This window comes from Cherax quadricarinatus, chromosome 76 (assembly GCF_038502225.1).
Source record: "Cherax quadricarinatus isolate ZL_2023a chromosome 76, ASM3850222v1, whole genome shotgun sequence".
Lineage (NCBI taxonomy): Eukaryota > Metazoa > Arthropoda > Malacostraca > Decapoda > Parastacidae > Cherax > Cherax quadricarinatus.
The window spans coordinates 3,683,905-3,709,102 of record NC_091367.1 but is presented as its reverse complement, the minus strand read 5'-3'; the positions used below and the strand labels follow the sequence as shown (position 1 = coordinate 3,709,102).

At 44.1% G+C, this 25,198-nt stretch overlaps 1 protein-coding gene across 6 annotated transcripts in view; it reads left to right on the top strand.

Annotated features, from left to right (window-relative positions):
* LOC128703700 (serine/arginine repetitive matrix protein 2) overlaps positions 1–25,198 on the top strand; it is a 609,407-nt gene that overhangs the window by 241,916 nt on the left and 342,293 nt on the right. For 3 of the 6 annotated variants that reach the window (XM_070101170.1, XM_070101169.1, XM_070101174.1), the window contains exon 1: positions 2,713–3,105. The exons of the other annotated variants lie outside the window; for them this stretch is intronic. In XM_070101170.1, the coding sequence (XP_069957271.1) occupies positions 3,014–3,105 (92 nt within the window). In that variant the 5' untranslated portion in view covers positions 2,713–3,013. Of the gene's footprint in view, positions 1–2,712; positions 3,106–25,198 lie in introns of those variants that run through there. 6 annotated transcript variants of the gene reach the window in all.

Here is a 25,198-nt window from a genome sequence, read left to right as displayed (position 1 = left end):
ATATACCAGTAATAAGATAGCTATACCATTAGTACCACAGATATACCATCCTTGCCTCCATCTTCTGCCCTGGGGAGGATATATATTGATGTCTTTTACGCCCAAACCTGGTTTTTTTTATGGGGTTTTATATCATGGTCTTTCCTCCTCCCTCCTGGCCATACTCCCTTCTCCCTTTACATACCACTCTCTCCCTTTTTCTCTCTCCCTTCTCCCTTGACATACCACTTTCTTTCCCTTCTCCCTTGACATACCACACTCTCCCTCTCTCGCTCTTTCTCCCTTCCTCATTACATACCACTCTCTCCCTCAATAAGATACCAGATATACTAAACAGATTTCCTAAATTTGCTTGTAACAGATAAGTGAACTGTATATATAAATCCAGATTTGTTCCTGTTAACCCTTTTGAGTCGTAGTTCCTAGGCCTTTTGTGTATCCATATGCTCTTGCACTACTATCCACAGGATGGATATGGGGTACACAATAAACTAGCCACTTCGCTGGCAAAATCTAAATCTAATCTAATATCCCTCTCCCTCCTTTCCCCTTTACGTACCTCTCTCTCTCTCTCTCTCTCTCTCTCTCTCTCTCTCTCTCTCTCTCTCTCTCTCTCTCTCTCTCTCTCTCTCTCTCTCTCTCTCTCTCTCTCCCCACCCCTCTCTCCCTCCCTACCTATCGGGTCTCAATGATCTGGGTGTTACGACGTCAGAAGGATTACTGCAATCAGTTCCCTTCCTATACTGTATCCTTTCCCTCTCATCTTCACTCCCCTATTCTCCCTCCTTCAAGATTTTTTTTCACTGTCTCCTCTCCTCTCTCTCTTCCCATCCCTCATTCACTTTCTTTCTCCTCCTCACATCTTCCCAATTCAGGGATCTTACTCATACTACACATCACTTTACACACACACACCACACTTCACTACACACAGCCACACCTCACAACACAGCCACACCTCACTACACAACCACACTTCACTACACACAACCACACCTCACTACACACAACCACACCTCACTACACACAACCACACCTCACTACACACAACCACACCTCACTACACACAACCACACCTCACTACACACAGCCACACTTCACTACACACAACCACACCTCACTACACACAACCACACCTCACTACACACAGCCACACTTCACTACACACAACCACACCTCACTACACACAACCACACCTCACTACACACAGCCACACTTCACTACACACAACCACACCTCACTACACACAGCCACACTTCACTACACACAACCACACCTCACTACACACAACCACACCTCACTACACACAACCACACCTCACTACACACAGCCACACTTCACTACACACAACCACACCTCACTACACACAACCACACCTCACTACACACAGCCACACTTCACTACACACAACCACACCTCACTACACACAACCACACCTCACTACACACAGCCACACTTCACTACACACAACCACACCTCACTACACACAACCACACCACTAGAAACAGTAACGAACGAGGCAATTCAACTGAAGCCAACTTTTACCAGTGACCACAAACAGGCAGTCCTGCCCTTGATCGTAGTTAAGGATGAAAAACTTTCTCTCTCTTTTCTCTAATGCTGGTTAAGAGTTCTTGATCTAAGGCACCGGAGCTGTTTTTTTACTCTTTGTGCCAAACTCTTACGAGTTTAGCGCTTTCCCGTGAATATATTGATTCCCAAAAAGTGAGCAAATTTCCACATGTTTTATCATTATTATAGTTATTATTACCCGTCAGGGAAGGCTCCTTGACGCTGGTGAGGGACTCTTGATCCAGGGAATTGGATCTGTGCTCCGGTTACCTGAATACATACCATCCCTCCACAGGCACTGTATAATCTCTACAGGTTTAGCGCTACCCAAGATTATAATAATAATTATAATCTTGTCCAGCTTCCTGACAAACCTTACCTACCCGAAGCAACACTGCTACAGGATTACTGATTGATAAGTAACACACATGTGCAACAGTTCGGTATCTTTATTCCGAAACGTTGCGCCTACACAGTAGGCATCTTCAGTCGAGTACAGAGGAGGCAGTAGAAGTGGTCTTGAGTTGGTCAGTCCCTCAGCTTGTAGAATTATTATTATTATTATTATAATCAAGGGGGAAGCGCTAAACCCGGAGGATTATTCAGCGCCTGGGGGGGGATGTGGAAGGCATTCAGGCTTAATTCGGGGAACTGGAGCTCAGATCCAATTCCCTAAATCAAGAGCCCCTCACCAACATCAAGGAACCTTCCTTGAGGGGTCAGCTTGTAGAAGAGTTCTGCTCTGAGAGAGGGATGATGGAAGGTGTAGTATACCTTGTAGTGGGATGATTTAAAGAAAGGGTTGATGGACGAAATAAAAAATGAATCGCTGAAAAAGAATTATGCATGTGTTTAGACTGATACAAAATTAGATACATCAGCAGTGTGTTGGTATGTTATTTTTACACGATAATTACATAATCTACAGTAACATCACACTGTTGATGTATACAGTGGACTTTTCATGCTCCTATAACATCTGTATGCACTCAAGACCATTGTAATGAAGAAGGTTCTTCGCTATGTTATGCACGCAAAGCCTAAATAAAAGCGTAGAAATAAAATAAGAGCTCAAATGAGGGGATGGTGAGGGTGATGGGGGGAACATAGCGTCTGGTCTGGGCTAGACTAGTCAGTTGTGGTGCGGTTGTCAGGGAGGGAGGTTATGCACATTCTCTCTCTCATTATCCACTGAACATCTCGTTTTGTGTCGAGTTTCTCCTCTAGTGGCTCTTCTACAAGGTCTTGAAGGCTGGCTGTATATTCCCCCAGTGGAGGGCGTGTAAGCCCCGAGGTGTGGGCGCTGTGGTGGTGTTTGTTGTGGTGAAAGTTATGGCTGGAATTAAAGAATACCAGTGATTTGTGTTTCGCGTGAGTTGGTAGGCCTAGTGGGATCACTCGTCGGCATATCTCCAGGGATATGTGAGTTGTGACGAGCATAATGTTGGTGAAAAAGTCGCCCCCGGATGGTAGAAAGGCTGCATCTACCGACACCAGGAAGAACCAAGCTGGAGGAAAGATGCAGATAGCGCAGTAAGTACTGAAGGAACACTACAGCAGGCCTACTGGCCCATGCGAGGCAGGTCCAATTCTCCCACCGGCTTAAGCCAATGACCCAACCCAGTTAGGTCAGGTCATATTCACTTATGGAGTATTTTCGAAGAATGTTTCGCTCATAGAGTTTTTGTCAAGTTATTCGATTTGATAAAACACTACTGAGAGGTAAATGTTATCCCAGTGTAACGTTGTTACATTTGTAAATGGTCCAAGGCGGACTGAAACGTCGTTATTAGCTTCTATGTATGGATTATTTGTGTATTATTCAGGTACAACAGTGAGTCAGTTTGTGTTAACCTTCAACAAGTATTGCCCAACACAGCCATTGTCAACACGTTACTCACAGGTGTGGTTTAGAAAGACACGTAAGCAAACACTATAACATATTTATTAGAAAACGTTTCGGTCCTGGGACCTTGATCAAGTGATCAAGGTCCCAGGACCGAAACGTTTTCTAATAAATATGTTATAGTGTTTGCTTACGTGTCTTTCTAAACCAACTTGTCGGTATTTATTACCAAGGTTTATACCACTCACAGGTGTGTTCCACATACATTTTTACAAACTACATGTGCACGATTCCTAAGTCTGACAAGGTTAAGTCACAACTGACTTTATCTTAGGAACATGAGAAAGGAGCATTGCAGCAGGCCTACTGACCCATGCTAGATCTTAGGTTAGTAAATTTATAGTATAGCCCTTGTGGCTTAGCGCTTCTTTTTTATTATAATAAATTTATTTTTAAATCTACATTTTCAGTTATTTTTGTCTACAGTACTGCTGTGCCCTCAGTCATTATACCACTTTATTCTGCTGTCTGTAACATCGCTTGTAGACGTCAGAAATAGACATTATTGTGAAGAACACAGATTATTATTATTATAATCAAGGGGGAAGCGCTAAACCCGGAGAATTATACAGCGCCTGGGGGGGGGGGGTTGAAGGCATTCAGGCTTAATTCGGGGAACTGGAGCACAGATCCAATTCCCTAAATCAAGAGCCCCTCACCAACATCAAGGAACCTTCCTTGAGGGGGAAGAACACAGAGGCACGAGAGAGTGACTGGAACACTACACAAATAACCGGCTCATGGCAGTAAAAGCCTTGTGACTAAATTCTCCAAGTCTGACCGAAATGTTGTAAGCGGGTTATTTGTGTAAATATTATTATATTTTAACACAGGGCGAGATCAGCTAGCACCAATAGTTTGGTATATTTCTGTATTATCTCTTGTTTTTGCTATTTATCGTCAGTATTACTAATGATAGCTGATAAAACGGCATGTCTATTTATATAACTAACTCAAAAGTCCCCCAAGGAAAATGAATGTGAATTTATGGACGTGTTCTGGAAATAAGTTATTTTGTAATAAAGTTGGTAGAATTACCGACAATGTAAAGTAAAAGGACACAAGTGCAACTAATGTGACATTTATTGTGGCAACGTTTCGCTCTCCAGGAGCTTTATCAAGCCATTACAAACAATACATGGACACAGAGGGTATATAAAGGCTCAGAGTGAGGTGCAATACTAGTGAGGTAACATTTCGATGTTCACTAGTGGTGGTAGTATTATTTCCGCAGACGCAAGTGCCTTGAATCAGCACTGATCGCTGTTTCGAATACAATTAAACAAAACAACGGCAGCTTCACCATCTCCGAAGTCTTAGCAAGAATCCTCCTGAAAACAGTAAACCCTGCCATCACATAGTCTCTCCTGTTATACTACACAAGCACATTACTGAGAGTGAACACTAAAAAAACCTGCCTCTTTCCAGTCTATATTTGTCCAACCTATTTTTATGTTACCCAAGTATAGCTTTTATATCCTTTTACTCATGTACGAATTAATTGCTCTTCCTTATTGTATTATTTTTGTTACTACTACTACTACTACTACTACTACTACTACTACTACTACTACTACTACTACTACTACTACTACTACTACTACTACTACTACTACTACTACTACTACTACTACCACCACCACCACCACCACCACCACCACCACCACCACCACCACCACTAGTGAACATCGAAATGTTACCTCACTAGTATTGCACCTCACTCAGAGCCTTTATATACCCTCTGTGTCCATGTATTGTTTGTAATGGCTTGATAAAGCTCCTGGAGAGCGAAACGTTGCCACAATAAATGTCACATTAGTTGCACTTGTGTCCTTTTAAGTTATTTTGTCATGACTTTTTGGGGGGTTATCCTTGATGATTATAACACTAAGATAATTGTACTTGTGTGCCTAAATAAATTTACATCCTTACTGTGATGTTCCAACCTCACTCCAATCAGCGAGATGTTTACAATCATGTCGTTACGATTTCGCGACGGAGTTAATTTGCAAGATCACTGTAAAAACTTGGGCTTATATACGAAGCCTAAATAAAAACGTTAATTTATTTATCAGGAAATCAGGCGAGGCGGCTCTCAGTCATACCTCGTTAAACTGTCAGATTTTCCGTTAGTTTTTTTCTGTAACTGTTTTTCCTTCCTTTGATCTTTTGCTTAACTTTCACTTACCAACCTAGTGATAAACGGTAGATATTACAAGCATACATGAGGCTCTTATTAACCACTGTGTGGGCTCGTGTCCGCCATCCACGCCAGGAGGCAATGTCCGTTTTCCTGGCCATCTACCAGGAGACCTGGTCTGACAGCTAGCCGCGGGGGCGTTGACCCCCTCGAAACCGCCTTCAATTAAGCTTCATATACACCACATCAGACAAATGTGAGCTAGTTTTCGGGAATTTCAACAGTGATTAGTTATAGCTAATATTTCACATGTGATAGTTCAGGCAGTTCCTTTTCCTCAAGTAGGCTGGTAAGATAGCAACTAGCTACCATCCTCCTGCCAAACGAATAGGAAATTGAAGCTTATGTTTGCATTGTCAGTATTACTGATCTTTTTTTTTCTTGAACACAAAATTTGACGTAAATCTTAGACTTGTACTTTCAGTATACACGTATCTTTACTTTCCTGCGTGCTTCTTAATAGTTCTACAGCCTGTAATATTTTCTGTCCAAGCTAGGAGGCTTGTTCTGAGACCAGACCTTGGGGAAGATAATCCCCAGACCCACTAATAGATAACAGGTGCACCACCACTGTGTAATCCACAGTTCTTAACACACACACACACACACACACACACACACACACAGCTTGGTTAGGACTAGAGATTTAATATCCCGAGACCACTGACCTAGGAAGACAGTCACAATATTAAAGAAACTCAAGACTGTTGTACCGACACAGTTAAAAGGGGGACTGAGCAACCGAGACTCTTTTAGTACATTATTTGTCTTGTGGAAAAAGACACTTAGAGTTCAAGACATTGAATGAAACGTTTCGCCACGAGTGGTTTCTTCAGTCCTCAAGAAGCCACGAGTGGCGAAACGTTTCCTGTAATAAATATCCTGAACTGTACGTTAGTGTCTTTTTCCCACACCATTTTTCATTATTTGTCGACATTGTCTGTGAAGTTACAGAATACTGTTTCCCTGAAGTTAGGTTAGAATATCGTAGCTTAGGTAAAATAAGAGAACTATATTTTAAATATAACCGCTATTAAGCATACAGGAAAATGACTGTTATAGAGAGTTGGTCCTCGGCGAACTTCAGGCATAAATCAATAGTTATTTATTATACATATTGTTGTTTTGTCAGCACGGTAACTCAGCCTCACCAGGAAGCGGTTCTTGATGAATATCACTGCTGCTAGGTTGGTAAAATTACCGACAATATGTTAGGTAAAAGGGCACAAGTGTAACTAATGTGACATTTTATTGTAACGGCTTTGACACAGTTCCTGGAGAGCGAAATGTTGCCACAATAAAATGTCGCATTAGTTGCCTTCGTGTCCTTTTGCTTACCATCACTGCTGCTAGGATGGGTTACACTAAAACTGTTGAAACTGAGTAATAAACAGGTGTGTACTAGAGGAAAGTTGATGTTAGAATAAGCCAAGGAAGATAAGGAACCTCAGTGTTGAGTTTAAAATAATAATTCATAATGTTGAAAGTGGTATAAAATACCGACTAGTTGATGATTAAGGCGCATGTGCAGCCGTTAGGCATCTTTATTGTTGAAACCTATACAGTAGGCTTCGTCAGTCAAATAGAGGCAGCCGGTGTAGTAGTGAAATGAAGACTTAATCAATCCATAAATAGAGGCTTTTAGTCCTTATTTTAGGTATTAATGTATTCTTGACCCTCGTGTAGTCTATAGGCTTTCTTTCCCATTACTCAACCAACAGCCTAGTTGATCAGGCCTTGATCCACCTCTAGGCCTGGTCACGGACGGCCGCGGGGGCGCAGACCCTCCGAAACCTTGTAGGTATACTCCAGGTAACTTGGTTGGACATCCATACACTGACGTAAAATTACCACTCCTAAGCATTTCCACTCTTGCATCCACAGGTAGTTAAACTTCCAGCATCAAGTAATTCCAGTTGTACATCCAGACACTGATACTAAACTTCTAGCATCAGACATTTCCAGTTGTACATCCAGACACTGATACTAAACTTCTAGCATCAGGCATTTCCAGTTGTACATCCAGACACTGATACTAAACTTCTAGCATCAAGCATTTCCAGTTGTACATCCAGACACTGATACGAAACTTCTAGCATCAGGCATTTCCAGTTGTACATCCAGACACTGATACGAAACTTCTAGCATCAGGCATTTCCAGTTGTACTTCTAGACACTGATACTAAACTTCTAGCATCAGGCATTTCCAGTTGTAAATCCAGACACTGATACTAAACTTCTAGCATCAGGCATTTCCAGTTGTACATCCAGACACTGATACGAAACTTCTAGCATCAGGCATTTCCAGTTGTACATCCAGACACTGATACGAAACTTCTAGCATCAGGCATTTCCAGTTGTACATCCAGACACTGATACTAAACTTCTAGCATCAGGCATTTCCAGTTGTACATCCAGACACTGATACTAAACTTCTAGCATCAGGCATTTCCAGTTGTACATCCAGACACTGATACTAAACTTCTAGCATCAGGCATTTCCAGTTGTACATCCAGATGTAAAACTTCAAATAAGCCATTTCCAGGCATGATAGGGCCTCGAGGCCCTGTATGAAAGGTGGATCGAGGCAGCTTTGAAGATTTATGCATGGATTCCCAATTGGAGGCGGGGTTGAGGCAGGTGTCAGCAGCAAGCAGGAAAGTCCAGCAGCTTTTACCAGAGTTGCAGCAGCAGCGTGTGGTTTAAATTCGCCTGGCAGTGCAGTGCCTGGGGTATATTCTGAAGTGATGGGAAAAAGAACTGTGATAGACAGTGACTTTCTCGGATAGTGATATCGAATGTGTGTGTGCTTTGTGTTTGTTATTTTCTAATACACACTGCCTGTGTCTGCTGGATGATAGTGTCTTGTGGATGATAGATACGCTGTGTCTGCCGGATGATAGTGTCTTGTGGATGATAGATACGCTGTGTCTGCCGGATGATAGTGTCTTGTGGATGATAGATACGCTGTGTCTGCCGGATGATAGTGTCTTGTGGATGATAGATACGCTGTGTCTGCCGGATGATAGTGTCTTGTGGATGATAGATACGCTGTGTCTGCTGGATGATAGTGTCTTCTGGATGATAGATACGCTGTGTCTGCTGGATGATAGTGTCTTCTGGATGATAGATACGCTGTGTCTGCTGGATGATAGTGTCTTCTGGATGATAGATACGCTGTGTCTGCTGGATGATAGTGTCTTGTGGATGATAGATACGCTGTGTCTGCTGGATGATAGTGTCTTCTGGATGATAGATACGCTGTGTCTGCTGGATGATAGTGTCTTCTGGATGATAGATACGCTGTGTCTGCTGGATGATAGTGTCTTCTGGATGATAGATACGCTGTGTCTGCTGGATGATAGTGTCTTCTGGATGATAGATACGCTGTGTCTGCTGGATGATAGTGTCTTCTGGATGATAGATACGCTGTGTCTGCTGGATGATAGTGTCTTCTGGATGATAGATACGCTGTGTCTGCCGGATGATAGTGTCTTGTGGATGATAGATACGCTGTGTCTGCCGGATGATAGTGTCTTGTGGATGATAGATAAGCTGTGTCTGCTGGATGATAGTGTCTTGTGGATGATAGATACGCTGTGTCTGCTGGATGATAGTGTCTTGTGGATGATAGATACGCTGTGTCTGCTGGATGATAGTGTCTTCTGGATGATAGATACGCTGTGTCTGCTGGATGATAGTGTCTTCTGGATGATAGATACGCTGTGTCTGCTGGATGATAGTGTCTTCTGGATGATAGATACGCTGTGTCTGCTGGATGATAGTGTCTTCTGGATGATAGATACGCTGTGTCTGCTGGATGATAGTGTCTTCTGGATGATAGATACGCTGTGTCTGCTGGATGATAGTGTCTTCTGGATGATAGATACACTGTGTCTGCTGGATGAGTCACACATTACGTGCGTCTGCTTGATAATAGAAATATTACGTATATCTGCTGTGTGAGACACATTACGTGTGTGTACTTCAAAATTCACAGTGCCCGCGTTCCTGGAAGACTTTTTTTGTGTGTGTGTTTGTGTTCTTTGTGTGTTCGTTCTTTGTGTATGTGTTGTGTTTTTTTTTTTTGGTGTTTGTGTTTTTTTGTGTTGTGTTTACATTACCTATGTGTAATTATAATCTGTAGTTAGAGAACTGATAGTGGTATACCATCTTCAGTGTGTGTGTGGTTACAACAGCAGTGTTGTGTTGATGTGCCATCTTCAGTATTTACATTGTTGCATAGAATACAACAGTTGCCAGTGGTTGTAGCACTCACTACATCTTCCTGTATACAATCCATGTGGTTTAAGCACTTTCTACATCTCTCTGGATCCTATTCCAGCTGTCTTCCACCCATATTTGAAAAGAAATATTATATAACTCCTTTTCAGTAGCTTTCTGTTCGTACTTTTCACTCGTGGTCTCCCTTTCTCCCGAAGAAATCTTATCTAGTTCCTCGTATACTTTTATGTTGTTGTTATATGCTCGTCATATCTCTTCTTATCTATTAACGTCGGCAGTTTGGTGTTTACGTTTTTATCTTAATTCATTTTTTTCTCCTTAATGCTTTTTTATAGTGTACTTGCCGATTTGTATTTGAGAAGGGTCGAGTCTGGAGCTCCGGGTTTGTAGTACCCGTCTGTTGAGCAGCATGGACCGGAATTTCTAGTTTGTAGGCGCTATGGCCTTGTGATACCTGCTCTTGGAGTAAGTCGAAGCACAAGAAAAAGAAGCACTTTCTTAATACGAATCTTAGTCTTGGCTTTGTCTCTGTAGATGCCTTCCTTTCTCGTGACATTGTCAGATGCTCCACACTTTGGAACAGTCATGGCTTGACCTAATCTTTTCTTCTCTTCCTCTGCCTACCTCTTCTCTTTTCCTATATTTTCTTTAAGATTCTGTTGGGATTCTTTAACTCCGGGGTGTTAGCCACTCAGGATAATTCAAGAAAGTCAGTGCATCATCGAAGGACTGTCTTATTTCCGTTTGTGGTCCTCAATCTTGTCTCCCAGGATGCCACCCACACCAGTCGACTAACACCCAGGTACCTACTTGCTTGCTAGGCGAATGCGACAACAGGTGTAAGGAAACACGCCCATGGGGATTGAACCACGGATACTCAGCGCGTGAAATGGGAGCGTCGCCTGGGTGTGGTCTGTCCTTCAGTTGTTTTACCCTGTGTTTTTGGTCCAACCCTCGTGGGTCCTTAGCTCTTCTGCAGTGCTTCTCAGGCTCGGTAGGTAGCGCACTTGGCTCACACAATTGAAGCCCGTGATTCGATCCCTGGTACGGGTGGAAACAGTGTGTGTTTCTTCAAGACACCTACTGTCCCTGTTCACCTAGAAGTAGGTACCTGGGTGTTAAGCGACTGGCGTGGGTCGCATCCTGGGGGATAAAACTGACCTAATTTACCCGAAATGCTTTGCATAACAAGCGGCGTTTTATATAGTGTGATGTAATTGATGTCAGTTATGGCCTGTATAAGTTGTCATATACTTGCATATAAATATTGTTGGAACTTGAGTTCCTCTATACAGTTGATTGAGAGGAGTTGTGTTGTACTGTGTTGCTAGCACCAGTAACCTGACTCGTTAGGCAAGCCACCGTGAAGCCTGGTCCGGAACAGGCCGCGGGGGCGGTGACCCCCAGACCGCTCAACAGGAAGCTAACAGGTTACTAGTGTTCATCCAGCTCCCTGCTGGAGGGTCCTGGTTGGTCCTGCTCTTCAGTCCTCTCCCTATCATCTCAAGGCTGAGGGACTGATTACCTCAGACTCCTCATCCTCTTCCGCCGTTCTGTACATGGACTGAAGAAGCCACTGGCTGGCGAAACGTTTCCAGAATTAAGATACCCAAATGTTGCACAAGTGTCCCATTTATCAACTTTATCAATTCCCCTTAGTATTTTCACGTCCTGATTATGTCCACTTTAGTCTTCTGCACAAAGGTTATCAGCTTGTTCCACCAATCTCATTTTACAGTGCGAGAGTAACAGTTCATAAGAACATAAGAACGAAGGAACACTGCAGAAGGCCTACTGGCCCATGCGAGGCAGGTCCAAGTCTCCTACCGGCTTAAGCCAATGCACCCAACCTAGTCAGGTCAGGTCACATTGACTTAAGGGAGGAACACGGCAACCGACCTGGTAGCACAAGCTATCAGGTCCAACTCACACCCACCCACATCCACTCATGTATTTATCCAACCTATTTTTAAAGCTACACAACGTTCTGGCCTCTATAACTGTACTCGGGAGTTTGTTCCACTCATCCACAACTCTATTACCAAACCAGTACTTTCCTATATCCTTCCTGAATCTGAATTTTTCCAACTTAAAACCATTGCTGCGAGTCCTGTCGAGGCTAGATATTTTCAGCACACTATTTACATCCCCTTTATTTATTCCTGTCTTCCATTTATACACCTCAATCATATCCCCCCTAATTCTACGTCTTTCTAGAGAGTGCAGATTCAGGGCCCTCAGTCTATCCTCATAGGGAAGATTTCTGATACATGGGATCAACTTTGTCATCCTCCTTTGTACATTTTCCAGAGAATTTATATCCATTCTGTAATACGGTGACCAAAACTGTGCAGCATAATCTAAATGAGGCCTAACCAAGGATGTATAGAGTTGAAGAACAACCTGAGGACTCCTATTATTTATGCTTCTTGATATGAAGCCAAGGATTCTATTAGCTTTATTGCGAACACTTAAGCACTGTTGTCTTGGTTTCAGATTACTGCTAACCAGAACTCCTAAATCTTTTTTGCAATCCGTAATATTAAGATCTGCATTATTTAGTTTATATGTGGCATGGTTATTGTCCGGTCCAACATTTAGAACTTTGCATTTGTCTATATTAAACTGCATCTGCCACTTCTCCGACCACTGCATCAGTCTATTCAAATCTTCCTGGAGTGCTCGAATGTCCTCGTCAGAATGAATTCGACGGCCTATTTTGGTGTCATCGGCAAACTTGCCGATGTCGCTCTTTATGCCCTCATCTATGTCGTTTATGTAGATTGTGAACAGCAGGGGGCCCAACACTGACCCCTGTGGAACACCGCTCGTGACGCTTCCCCACTCTGATTTCTCCCCATTTATGCAAACTCTCTGCTGCCTATTTGTCAACCATGCCTCTATCCAGGAAAAAATTTCTCCTCCTATTCCATGTGCTTTAATTTTCCTCAATAGTCTCTGATGTGGGACCCTGTCAAAAGCCTTACTGAAATCCATATACACAATATCATATTCATTACCATGATCTACCTCCTCAAATACCTTAGTGAAAAAAGTTAATAAATTCGTAAGGCAGGAACGCCCCTTTGTAAAACCATGCTGAGATTCGTTGATTAATGTATGCTTTTCAAGGTGGCTACGAACTGCCTCGGCAATTATTGATTCCATAAATTTTCCCACTATGGAGGTTAGGCTTATTGGTCTATAGTTCGAAGCTAAGGACCTGTCACCTGTTTTGAAAATAGGTATCACATTTGCCATTTTCCACTTATCTGGCACCATGCCAGTTTGTAGTGATATGTTGAAAAGATTAGCCAAAGGTGTGCTAAGCTCCTCTTTACATTCCTTTAGAACCCTTGCATACAGTTCATCAGGGCCTGGGGATTTGTTAGGTTTTAATTTATCTATTTGCCTAAGGACCATGTCACTTGTGACCCTAATCGTGCACAGTTTATTATCGTCCTGTTTTACATAATTTATCATTACTGGAATATCGCTGGTATCCTCCTGTGTAAAAACTGAGAGGAAGTATGTGTTAAAACTTCTACACATTTCCTTATCACTGTCAGTGAGCTGACCCGAGGAACTTTGGAGTGGGCCTATCTTGTCCCTGATCTTACTTCTGTATACCTGAAAGAATCCTTTTGGGTTAGTCTTCGATTCTCTTGCAACTTTAACCTCATAATCTCTTTTTGCTTTTCTAATTCCCTTTTTTATTTCTCTCTCTAACTGAATATATCGATTTCTTAATTGCCCCTCTCCTCTTTTGATTTGCCTATATATGCCTCTCTTTTGACCAATCAGATATTTTAATCTATTGTTCATCCATTTAGGATCATTTTTGTTTGATCTGATTTCCCTATTTGGAACATAATTTGACTGAGCAGCTAGAACTATGCCCTGGAAAGCATCACCACCTACCTGACCCTTAGTCAGGTCATTCCAGTTCAACCCACCTAAGTAATTTTTCAGTCCTATGAAATCAGCCAAGCGGAAGTCAGGGACAGAGACTTGATTGCCTTTATTAGGGGAATTCCATGATATATTAAAACTGAGTGATTTGTGATCACTTTCCCCAAGCTCACCATTAACCTCAAGATTATTAATTAGTGTTTCCCTACTGGCAAGAACCAAGTCAAGGAGGTTATTTCCCCTAGTTGGCTCTGTCACAAACTGTTTTAAAAAACAATCCTGGATCGTATCAAGAAAGTCACCTGACTCTAAATTTCCTGTCAAATTGCTCCAGTCAATCTGTCTATAGTTGAAATCTCCCATCAGCACAACATTTTCGTATGTAGATGCCTTACGAATTTCGTCCCATAGAAGTTTACTGCACTCCCTATCAAGATTTGGGGCCCAGTAAATCACACCCAAAATTAGTTTCGGTTCACCAGAGACCGTAATTACCGGACAGAGGATCGAGCCTTCAACTCACATCGTTGAATGACGCCTACAGGTTTACCTCTTCAAATAAACTTAATAAATTTCTTGTACTGCAGTTCTCACATATCTAGAATTAATATAAATGCAAACTTATGACGATGTTTCGGCCCAGGTCTGACCGAAACGTTGTTAAAAGTGTCTCCCACGTGCGGGTTATTTATGTATTGCTTCAGTCAGGGTATTGTCTTCTTTTCAAGAAACAAGAGTGAGCAGATTTAGATAGTAGAGGAACAGTGTAGTAGTAGTAATAGTGGTAGTAGTAATGGTGGTAGTAGTAATGGTGGTGGTAGTAGTAATGGTGGTAGTAGTAGTAATGGTAGTGGTATGAGAGACGTAGCGTCACCTGTTATAGCGGCTGGCACCATCTCCGTTATATCAACAACACCTGCATACACACACACACCTCCGTTGCTGTTGCTGTTCTTCTGCTTGTGTTGCTCTTCTTGTCGTTCGTGCTGTTCCTATTCTTTCTGTTACTGCTACTGCTGCTTCAGATTTTTTTTCGTACATCTGTGATTCCTTTCTACCTCGTAAGTCTTAAATATTACGTCAAACTATAATACATATATACACATAGTCCAGTGTCACCACCCCTAGTTGTCTTGATCAACCGGGCTGAAGGTTCTGGCCACACGCAGCCCAACTAATGAACCACAGCCCTGCTGATCAGGAACTGGCGTGAGGAACCTATCAGGTTCTCTCCTGAAGGCAGCCACGAGCCTGCTGGTAATTCCCCTTATGTATGACGGGTGTTGAAGAGTCTTAGTTCCTTTACACTTATCGAGCTATCTCTTAGCGTTCTCACAGCATCCCTGCTGTTCATTGTGGGCATTTTACACCGTCTAACAATTATTCTGCACTCCGTAGGGGAGTTTTTTTGGCAGTATAGTTTTAGATGAGTGCAGGTAAGTACCAGGCGGTACCACAAGCTCGGGAAATAACTATTGTAATGATAATGACGATAAAATGGTTGTCACAGCGCGTAGAACGACCAGATCTATAGTGGTAGAGACGACTTGATGGTCGTCTTGTGGTGCTTCCTGATAACATGGGGTCCAATTAAACGTACGACCATAAGTGGGATGGGGAGGGATGGGTAGGGGAAAGGAAGGGAATACTGCACGTTATCTATTACCTCCATACCTCTGTTCTGCCCCTCTCCTCTATCCCTCCTTTCTTCACCTTTCCTTCACTTGGTGTATAATATATATATTCTGAGAAATATATATCTTGGTGTCTGTACTATGTAAACTAAAAACCTTTAGGTTAATATACACAGGAATATATACTTCCTGGTGCTTATACACAGAAATATACACCTTTGAGTATATACACTTGAGAAATATAGAACTCTTGGGGGTGTACACACACACACACACAAACACACACACACACACACAGAAGACAGAACAAAATCAGAACGACAGCAGCTGAGGGAGAGGACAAAAAAGCGAAAGGAGCTAGGAAAAGAGACAAGGATGGAACCAGCAGAGGTCAGTCAGAGCAGAACAGAACAGCAAGGGCAAGCACACACACAACTATTCTCAGAACCATACAACCTATCACACCATCCCAACACACACTACAATCCATACCCACAGCCTCCACCCAACACCGAGCTATAGAATCCCACAGTATGCCACCAGGTCTCCCACCCTCACAGGCCCCCCAAACCACAGTGTTGGAAAGGAAACTGAAGGTATGGTACACAAACGCTGATGGAATAACAAATAAGTGGGAGGAGTGGCATGAAAGAGTCAAAGAAGCATCACCGGACATCATAGCTCTCACAGAAACCAAGCTTACAGGTATGATAACAGATGCCATCTTTCCAACGGGATACCAAATCCTGAGGAAAGACAGAGGGAACAAGGGGGGTGGAGGAGTGGCGTTGCTGATCAAAAATCGCTGGAATTTTGATGAGCTGGAGAGAGGAGACAGCGGAGAAGAAAGTGATTACATAGCGGGAACACTTCACTCTGGAGGTCCCAAGGTGGTAATAGCAGTGATGTATAACCCACCACAGAACAGCAGGAGGCCAAGGCAAGAGTACGACGAGAGCAATAGAGCGATGGTTGACACACTGGCTAGAGTGGCCAGAAGAGCTCATGCATGCAGGGCAAAGCTCCTGATCATGGGTGACTTTAACCACAAGCAGATCGATTGGGAGAACTTGGACCCACATGGGGGCCAAGATACATGGAGGGCTAAGATGATGGAGGTGGTACTGGAAAACTTCATGTGCCAACACGTAAGGGACACTACAAGAGAGAGAGGAGAGGATGAACCAGCAAGACTGGACTTAGTATTCACCTTGAGTAGTGCAGATATCGAGGACATCACATATGAAAGACCCCTTGGGGCCAGTGACCATGTGGTTTTAAGCTTCGAATACACAGTAGAGCTACAAGTGGAGGGAGAAGCAGGAAGGCCAGGACGAATGAAGCCAAACTACAAGAAAGGGGACTACACAGGAATGAGGAACTACCTGAACGGGGTTCAGTGGGACAGAGAACTGGCAGGGAAGCCAGTTAATGAGATGATGGAATATGTAGCAACAAAATGCAAGGAGGCTGAGGAGAGGTTTGTACCCAAGGGTAACAGGAATAATGAAAAAGCCAGGATGAGCCCATGGTTTACCCAAAGGTGCAGGGAGGCAAAAACCAAGTGTGCTAGGGAATGGAAGAAATATAGAAGGCAAAGGACCCAGGAGAATAAGGAGAACAGTCGTAGAGCCAGAAACGAATATGCACAGATAAGAAGGGAGGCCCAAAGACAATATGAAAATGACATAGCAGCAAAAGCCAAATCTGACCCGAAACTGTTGTACAGCCACATCAGGAGGAAAACAACAGTCAAGGACCAGGTAATCAGGCTAAGGAAGGAAGGAGGAGAGACAACAAGAAATGACCGTGAAGTATGTGAAGAACTCAACAAGAGATTCAAAGAAGTGTTCACAGAGGAGACAGAAGGGACTCCAGAAAGACGGAGAGGTGGGGCACACCACCAAGTGCTGGACACAGTGCACACAACCGAGGAAGAAGTGAAGAGGCTTCTGAGTGAGCTAGATACCTCAAAGGCAATGGGGCCAGATAACATCTCCCCATGGGTATTGAGAGAGGGAGCAGAGGCGCTATGTGTACCCCTAACAACAATATTCAATACATCTATCGAAACAGGGAGATTGCCTGAGGCATGGAAGACAGCAAATGTAGTCCCAATCTTTAAAAAAGGAGACAGACATGAAGCATTAAACTACAGACCAGTGTCACTGACATGTATAATATGCAAAATCATGGAGAAGATTATCAGGAGAAGAGTGGTGGAACACCTAGAAAGGAACGATCTCATCAACAGCAGCCAACATGGTTTCAGGGACGGGAAATCCTGTGTCACAAACCTACTGGAGTTCTATGACATGGTGACAGCAGTAAGACAAGAGAGAGAGGGGTGGGTGGATTGCATTTTCTTGGACTGCAAGAAGGCGTTTGACACAGTTCCACACAAGAGATTGGTGCAAAAACTGGAGGACCAAGCAGGGATAACAGGGAAGGCACTACAATGGATCAGGGAATACTTGTCAGGAAGACAGCAGCGAGTCATGGTACGTGGCGAGGTGTCAGAGTGGGCACCTGTGACCAGCGGGGTCCCGCAGGGGTCAGTCCTAGGACCAGTGCTGTTTCTGGTATTTGTGAACGACATGACGGAAGGAATAGACTCTGAGGTGTCCCTGTTTGCAGATGACGTGAAGTTGATGAGAAGAATTCACTCGATCGAAGACCAGGCAGAACTACGAAGGGATCTGGACAGGCTGCAGACCTGGTCCAGCAATTGGCTCCTGGAGTTCAATCCCACCAAGTGGAAAGTCATGAAGATTGGGGAAGGGCAAAGAAGGCTGGAGACGGAGTACAGTCTAGGGGGTCAGGGACTACAAACCTCACTCAAGGAAAAAGATCTTGGGGTGAGTATAACACCAGGCACATCTCCTGAAGCGCACATCAACCAAATAACTGCTGCAGCATATGGGCGCCTAGCAAACCTCAGAACAGCATTCCGACATCTTAATAAGGAATCATTCAGGACCCTGTACACCGTGTACGTTAGGCCCATATTGGAGTATGCGGCACCAGTTTGGAACCCACACCTAGCCAAGCACGTGAAGAAACTAGAGAAAGTGCAAAGGTTTGCAACACGACTAGTCCCAGAGCTAAGAGGTATGTCCTACGAGGAGAGGTTAAGGGAAATCAACCTGACGACACTGGAGGACAGGAGAGATAGGGGGGACATGATAACGACATACTGGGGACATGATAACGACATACAAAATACTGAGAGGAATTGACAAGGTGGACAAAGACAGGATGTTCCAGAGATTGGACACAGTAACAAGGGGACACAGTTGGAAGCTGAAGACACAGATGAATCACAGGGATGTTAGGAAGTATTTCTTCAGCCACAGAGTAGTCAGTAAGTGGAATAGTTTGGGAAGCGATGTAGTGGAGGCAGGATCCATACATGGCTTTAAGCAGAGGTATGATAAAGCTCACGGCTCAGGGAGAGTGACCTAGTAGCGATCAGTGAAGAGGCGGGGCCAGGAGCTCGGACTCGACCCCCCGCAACCTCAACTAGGTGAGTACTAGGTGAGTACACACACACACACACACACACACACACACACACACACACACACGTGGGTCCGTGGGGTGAAGACGTGGGTAACAAGGCTCCGAGAACCTTGGCGTTGAAAGACGCGTAATATCAGCTAGAAGTAATCAGTGGTAGTGGAACGTCAGTGAACAATACTACGAGTGATAATTAAAGTTATTAGTTAAAGAAAGTGAGAGGAAAGCTGAAATCATAATATTTCAAAGCGCAAACCGCTGGGGGTCTTAGGCGCTGTTGCCACATTGGCAGCGGTAGGCCTGATGAAGTGACGTCACGACAAGTTGTGTGCCATTATACATATGAAGTGAAGTGTATATAATGTGAAGTGTATACTACCATCAGTGAAGAGTGAAGTGAGGAAGCGGAATATATGGTTATAATCATCACGGGTGAAGGATCTCCAAAAATAGGGATTTAAGGCCTACGTACGACTACGTCATCAGCAGCTGGCAACTGTCAACCGCAAGTTTATTCGCCTAGTTGTGGTTTGCATGTTGACGGCCCTGGCTGGCCTTGTATACTGTTTGATACTGGTCACTCACTCCTGCAAGCTATTACCAGAATTAGAATAGAAATAGCATAGACATAGAGAATATAGTGTTGACGAGTGTGAGAAGGTAGGTGGGACAAGCTTTTAAGGGCAACATGGTAAGACGGTGCTAGGGGGTCCCAGGAGGGTTTAGTCAGGTCACAAGAAGTTGCGGCCAGTCATTACACCGCACAAGACTCTCACACACACACTCACACACACACACACACACGCACACACGCACACAGGCAGTGTTACTACCGGTAGTTATTAGCAGTAAGAATACTTAGGAAGCTAGGAAGTCCTCTCTCAATGTGAACAAGGAAAATGATAATAACCAGCAACAATTAACACGTAAATCCAGAAAGGGCAATAAGTGGAGAGAGTAGCATAATTGGGAAAGATAAATGAGACTAAATTTGTGCCTACACGACGGACCTCTCAACCCCCCCCTAACCCTCCCTCCCTCACACACAAGCACACACACACAAGGGTAGACACTCACACACACACACATACACACACATACACACATACACACACACACATACATACACACATACGTAAATACACAAACACACACACACACATACACATACACATACACACACACACACACGCACACACACACACACACACACACACACACACACACACACACACACACACACACACACACACACACACACACACACACACACACACACACACACACACACACACACACACACACATTCACACACACACATTCACACACACACACATACACACACACACACACACACACACACACACACACACACACACACACACACACACACACACACCCTCCGCCACTTGACACCTTAGCCTTAGCCACCTACCCCTCCCCCAAACCACCTAACCCCTCCCCAAACCGTCTAACCCCCGCCCAACAACCTCCCTCCCTCCAATAACCATCCTCCCCCTCCCCCATAACCATCCATCCCCTCTCTCCCCCAAACCATCTAACTCCCTCCCCCAAACCATCTAACTCCCTCCCCCAACTATCTCTGCCCCTCCAATAACCATCCTCCCCCTCCCCCACAACCATCCATCCCCTCTCCTAACCGTCTATTCCCCTCCCCCTAACCAGGATGAGGACAAGGGGCTCCAAGGACGAATCTGAGAGGGAGGAATGGGAGATAGAGCTCAAAAAAAGGGAGGAAGACTGGGGAAGGAGACTAGATGAGCTGGAAAGGAAGATGGAAGAGAGGTTAGCAGCAGAATGCAGAAGGTGGAAGCAACAGGCCACAGCAGCAGAAATCAAGATAGAGAGATTAGAAGAGGAGCTGAGACATCTGAAACAGCACAGAGACAAAGATATTACAGAAGTAGCATCGGCAATGGCTACATCGAACACAGACAACAGGTCCGAAGGAAGCATGGAAACTAAACTGTATGCAGAGGTCCTGTCAAACCCACATGGGGCCAAAACAAAGACAGGGAGCACTCTAGGACAGAAAGAGAGGTTGGAAGACATTGATGGAACTAGGACATGTGCAAGGACCTTACCAGATACCTGTGGGGGCCAGGAGCAAGTGAGCAGGAAGGATAAACCAAGAAGCATAGGGGCCATAACGAGGGAAGGGACTGAAGGAAGGAACACTCCACGGGAAGGAACTAAAACACATCAGAGGATGCAATGGGAGTCACAGTGGGAGGTGGAAAGGGAGAGATCCGTGTTTGTCTATGGGCTAGACGAAGCTAAAGGGGAAACTTATGATGAAAGAAAGCAGGAGGAGAAAAAAGCGATTGAAGACATCATGAAGGTGATAGGCGAGGGGGACATGACCCAGGTGGCAAATTTTCGGAGAATTGGGTGGTTCACAAAGAAAAGGAATCGGCCTCTCAAAGTAATTTTCAAGGCAGAATCAACCCGAACCATGATCCTGCAGGAGAAAGCACGGCTGAGAGGCAAGCAGGAGTTCCGGAGTGTGTACCTCGACCGAGACAGAACACAGGACGAAAGGAAGACAATGAAAGAGAGAGTTCAAAAACGAAAGGAGAAATGGGAGGAAATGAAAAAGGAGAGCAGAATAACCCAGGATCAAATGGAAGGACAAGCGCACCCCCCAGAAACACCTGCAGAAGGACTCCAGCCACGACACCCCCAAGGCAACTGAACATTCCAAACCAACCATCACACACCGATCCCTCTGTTTCCACCCCCCGCACCACAGTTACAGTATTAGAACAGAAGTTGAAGGTTTGGTACACAAATGGAGATGGATTAACGAATAAACATGAGGAATGGCAAGAAAGAATCAATGAGAAGTCCCCAGACATCATAGCAGTTACAGAAACAAAACTCATGGAGACAATAACAGATGCAATCTTCCCACAAGGATACCAGATCATGAGGAAAGATAGAAGGGGTAGGGGGGGAGGTGGGGTTGCTCTGCTCGTAAAAAACAGATGGAAATTCGAGAAAATGGAAGGAATAGATGAGACAGGAGAAAGAGACTACATAGCAGGTACACTTCAGTCTGGGGAACACAAAGTGGTCATTGCAGTGATGTATAATCCACCACAGAACTGCAGGAGGCCAAGAGAGGAATATGAAGAGAGCAACAGAGCAATGGTGGACACACTTGCTGAGGTGGCAAGAAGAGCTCACTCCAGCAGAGCAAAGTTGCTGGTTATGGGGGATTTCAACCACAGGGAGATTGACTGGGAAAACCTGGAGCCACATGGGGGTCCCGAAACATGGAGAGCCAGGATGTTGGACGTGGTGCTGGAAAACCTCATGCACCAACATGTTAAGGACACTACCAGAGTGAGAGGGGAGGATGAACCAGCAAGATTGGACCTTGTGTTCACCCTGGGCAGCTCAGACATTGAGGATATCAAGTATGAGAGTCCCCTAGGAGCTAGCGACCACGTGGTTCTGTGCTTTGAATACATAGTAGAGCTGCAAGTGGAGAGAATAACAGGAGTAGAATGGGAAAAGCCTGACTATAAAAGAGGGGACTACATAGGGTTGAAGAACTTCATGCGGGAGGTCCAGTGGGACAGAGAACTGGCAGGAAAGCCAGTAAATGAAATGATGGAATATGTAGCAACAAAATGCAAGGAGGCAGTGGAAAGGTTCATTCCCAAGGGCAACAGTAACAACGGGAAGACCAGAACAAGCCCCTGGTTTACCCGACGGTGTAAGGAGGCAAAAACAAAGTGCAATAGAGAATGGAAAAAGTACAGAAGGCAGAGAACACACGAAAATAGGGAGATCAGTCGCAGAGCCAGGAATGAGTACGCACAGGTAAGGAGGGAGGCCCAGCGACAGTATGAAAATGACATAGCATCGAGAATCAAGACTGACCCGAAACTGTTGTATAGCCACATCAGGAGGAAGACAACAGTCAAAGACCAGGTGATCAGATTAAGGACAGAAGGTGGAGAACTCACAAGAAATGATCAGGAGGTATGTGAGGAGCTGAACAGGAGATTTAAGGAAGTTTTTACAGTAGAGACAGGAAGGGCTGTGGGAAGACAGCACAGAAGGGAACATCAAGAGGGAATATACCAACAAGTGTTGGATGACATACGAACAACTGAGGAGGAGGTGAAGAAGCTCTTAAGTGACCTTGACACCTCAAAGGCGATGGGACCGGACAACATCTCCCCATGGGTCCTTAGAGAAGGAGCAGAGATGCTGTGTGTGCCTCTAACCACAATCTTCAACACATCCCTTGAAACTGGGCAACTACCTGAGAAATGGAAGACAGCTAATGTAGTCCCCATATTTAAGAAAGGAAACAGAAACGAGGCACTAAACTACAGACCTGTGTCTCTGACATGTATTGTGTGCAAAGTCATGGAGAAGATTATCAGGAGGAGAGTGGTCGAACACCTGGAAAGGAACAAGATTATAAATGAAAACCAGCATGGGTTCATGGAAGGCAAATCTTGTATCACAAACCTCCTGGAGTTTTATGACAAGGTAACAGAAGTAAGACACGAGAGAGAGGGTTGGGTAGATTGCGTTTTCCTAGACTGCAGGAAGGCCTTTGACACAGTTCCCCACAAGAGATTAGTGCAGAAGCTGGAGGATCAGGCACACATAAAAGGAAGGGCACTGCAATGGATAAGGGAATACCTGACAGGGAGGCAGCAACGAGTCATGGTACGTGAAGAGGTATCACAGTGGGCGCCTGTTACGAGCGGGGTCCCACAGGGGTCAGTTCTAGGACCAGTGCTATTTTTGATATATGTGAACGACATGATGGAAGGAATAGACTCTGAAGTGTCCCTGTTCGCAGATGACGTGAAGTTGATGAGAAGAATTAAATCGGACGAGGATGAGGCAGGACTGCAAAGAGACCTGGAGAGGCTGGACATGTGGTCCAGTAACTGGCTCCTCGAATTCAATCCAGCCAAATGCAAAGTCATGAAGATTGGGGAGGGGCAAAGAAGACCGCAGACAGAATATAGGCTAGGTGGACAAAGACTACAGACCTCACTCAGGGAGAAAGACCTTGGGGTGACCATAACACCGAGTACATCACCGGAGGCACACATCAACCAAATAACCGCTGCAGCATACGGGCGCCTGGCAAACCTGAGAATAGCGTTCCGATACCTCAATAAGGAATCGTTCAAGACACTGTACACTGTGTATGTTAGGCCCATACTGGAGTATGCAGCACCAGTCTGGAACCCACACCTGGTCAAGCACGTCAAGAAGTTAGAGAAAGTACAAAGGTTTGCAACAAGGCTAGTCCCAGAGCTCAAGGGAATGTCGTACGAGGAAAGGTTAAGGGAAATCGGACTGACGACACTGGAGGACAGAAGGGTCAGGGGAGACATGATAACGACATACAAGATACTGCGGGGAATAGACAAGGTGGACAGAGATAGGATGTTCCAGAGAGGGGACACAGGGACAAGGGGTCACAACTGGAAGCTGAAGACTCAGACGAGTCACAGGGACGTTAGGAAGTATTTCTTCAGTCATAGAGTTGTCAGCAAGTGGAATAGCCTAGCAAGTGAAGTAGTGGAGGCAGGAACCATACATAGTTTTAAGAAGAGGTATGACAAAGCTCAGGAAGCAGAGAGAGAGAGGATCCAGTAGCGATCAGTGAAGAGGCGGGGCCAGGAGCTGAGTCTCGACCCCTGCAACCACAATTAGGTGAGTACAATTAGGTGAGTACACACACACACACACACACACACACACATATATATATATATATATATATATATATATATATAATATATATATATATATATATATATATATATATATATATATATATATATATATATATATATGTCGTGCCGAATAGGCAGAACTTGCGATCTTGGCTTAAATAGCAACGCTCATCTTGCCATATAGGACAAGTAAAAATTTGTGTATGCAATAATATCGCCAAAATCATTCTGAACCTAGCGAAAAAAATATATTTGATTGTATTTGTTTAGTATTAAGTTAATGTAAACGCATTTAAAATATATTTAGTTGGGTTAGGCTAAAATAAATTGCTCTTGCTATAATAAGGTTAGGTAAGTTTTCTAAGATACTTTTGGTGCAAAATTAAAAAAAATGCATTAACATTAATGAAAAAAATACATCTTTAAACGTATAAGAAAAAATTTCAGAAAGGACTAAATTTTAAAT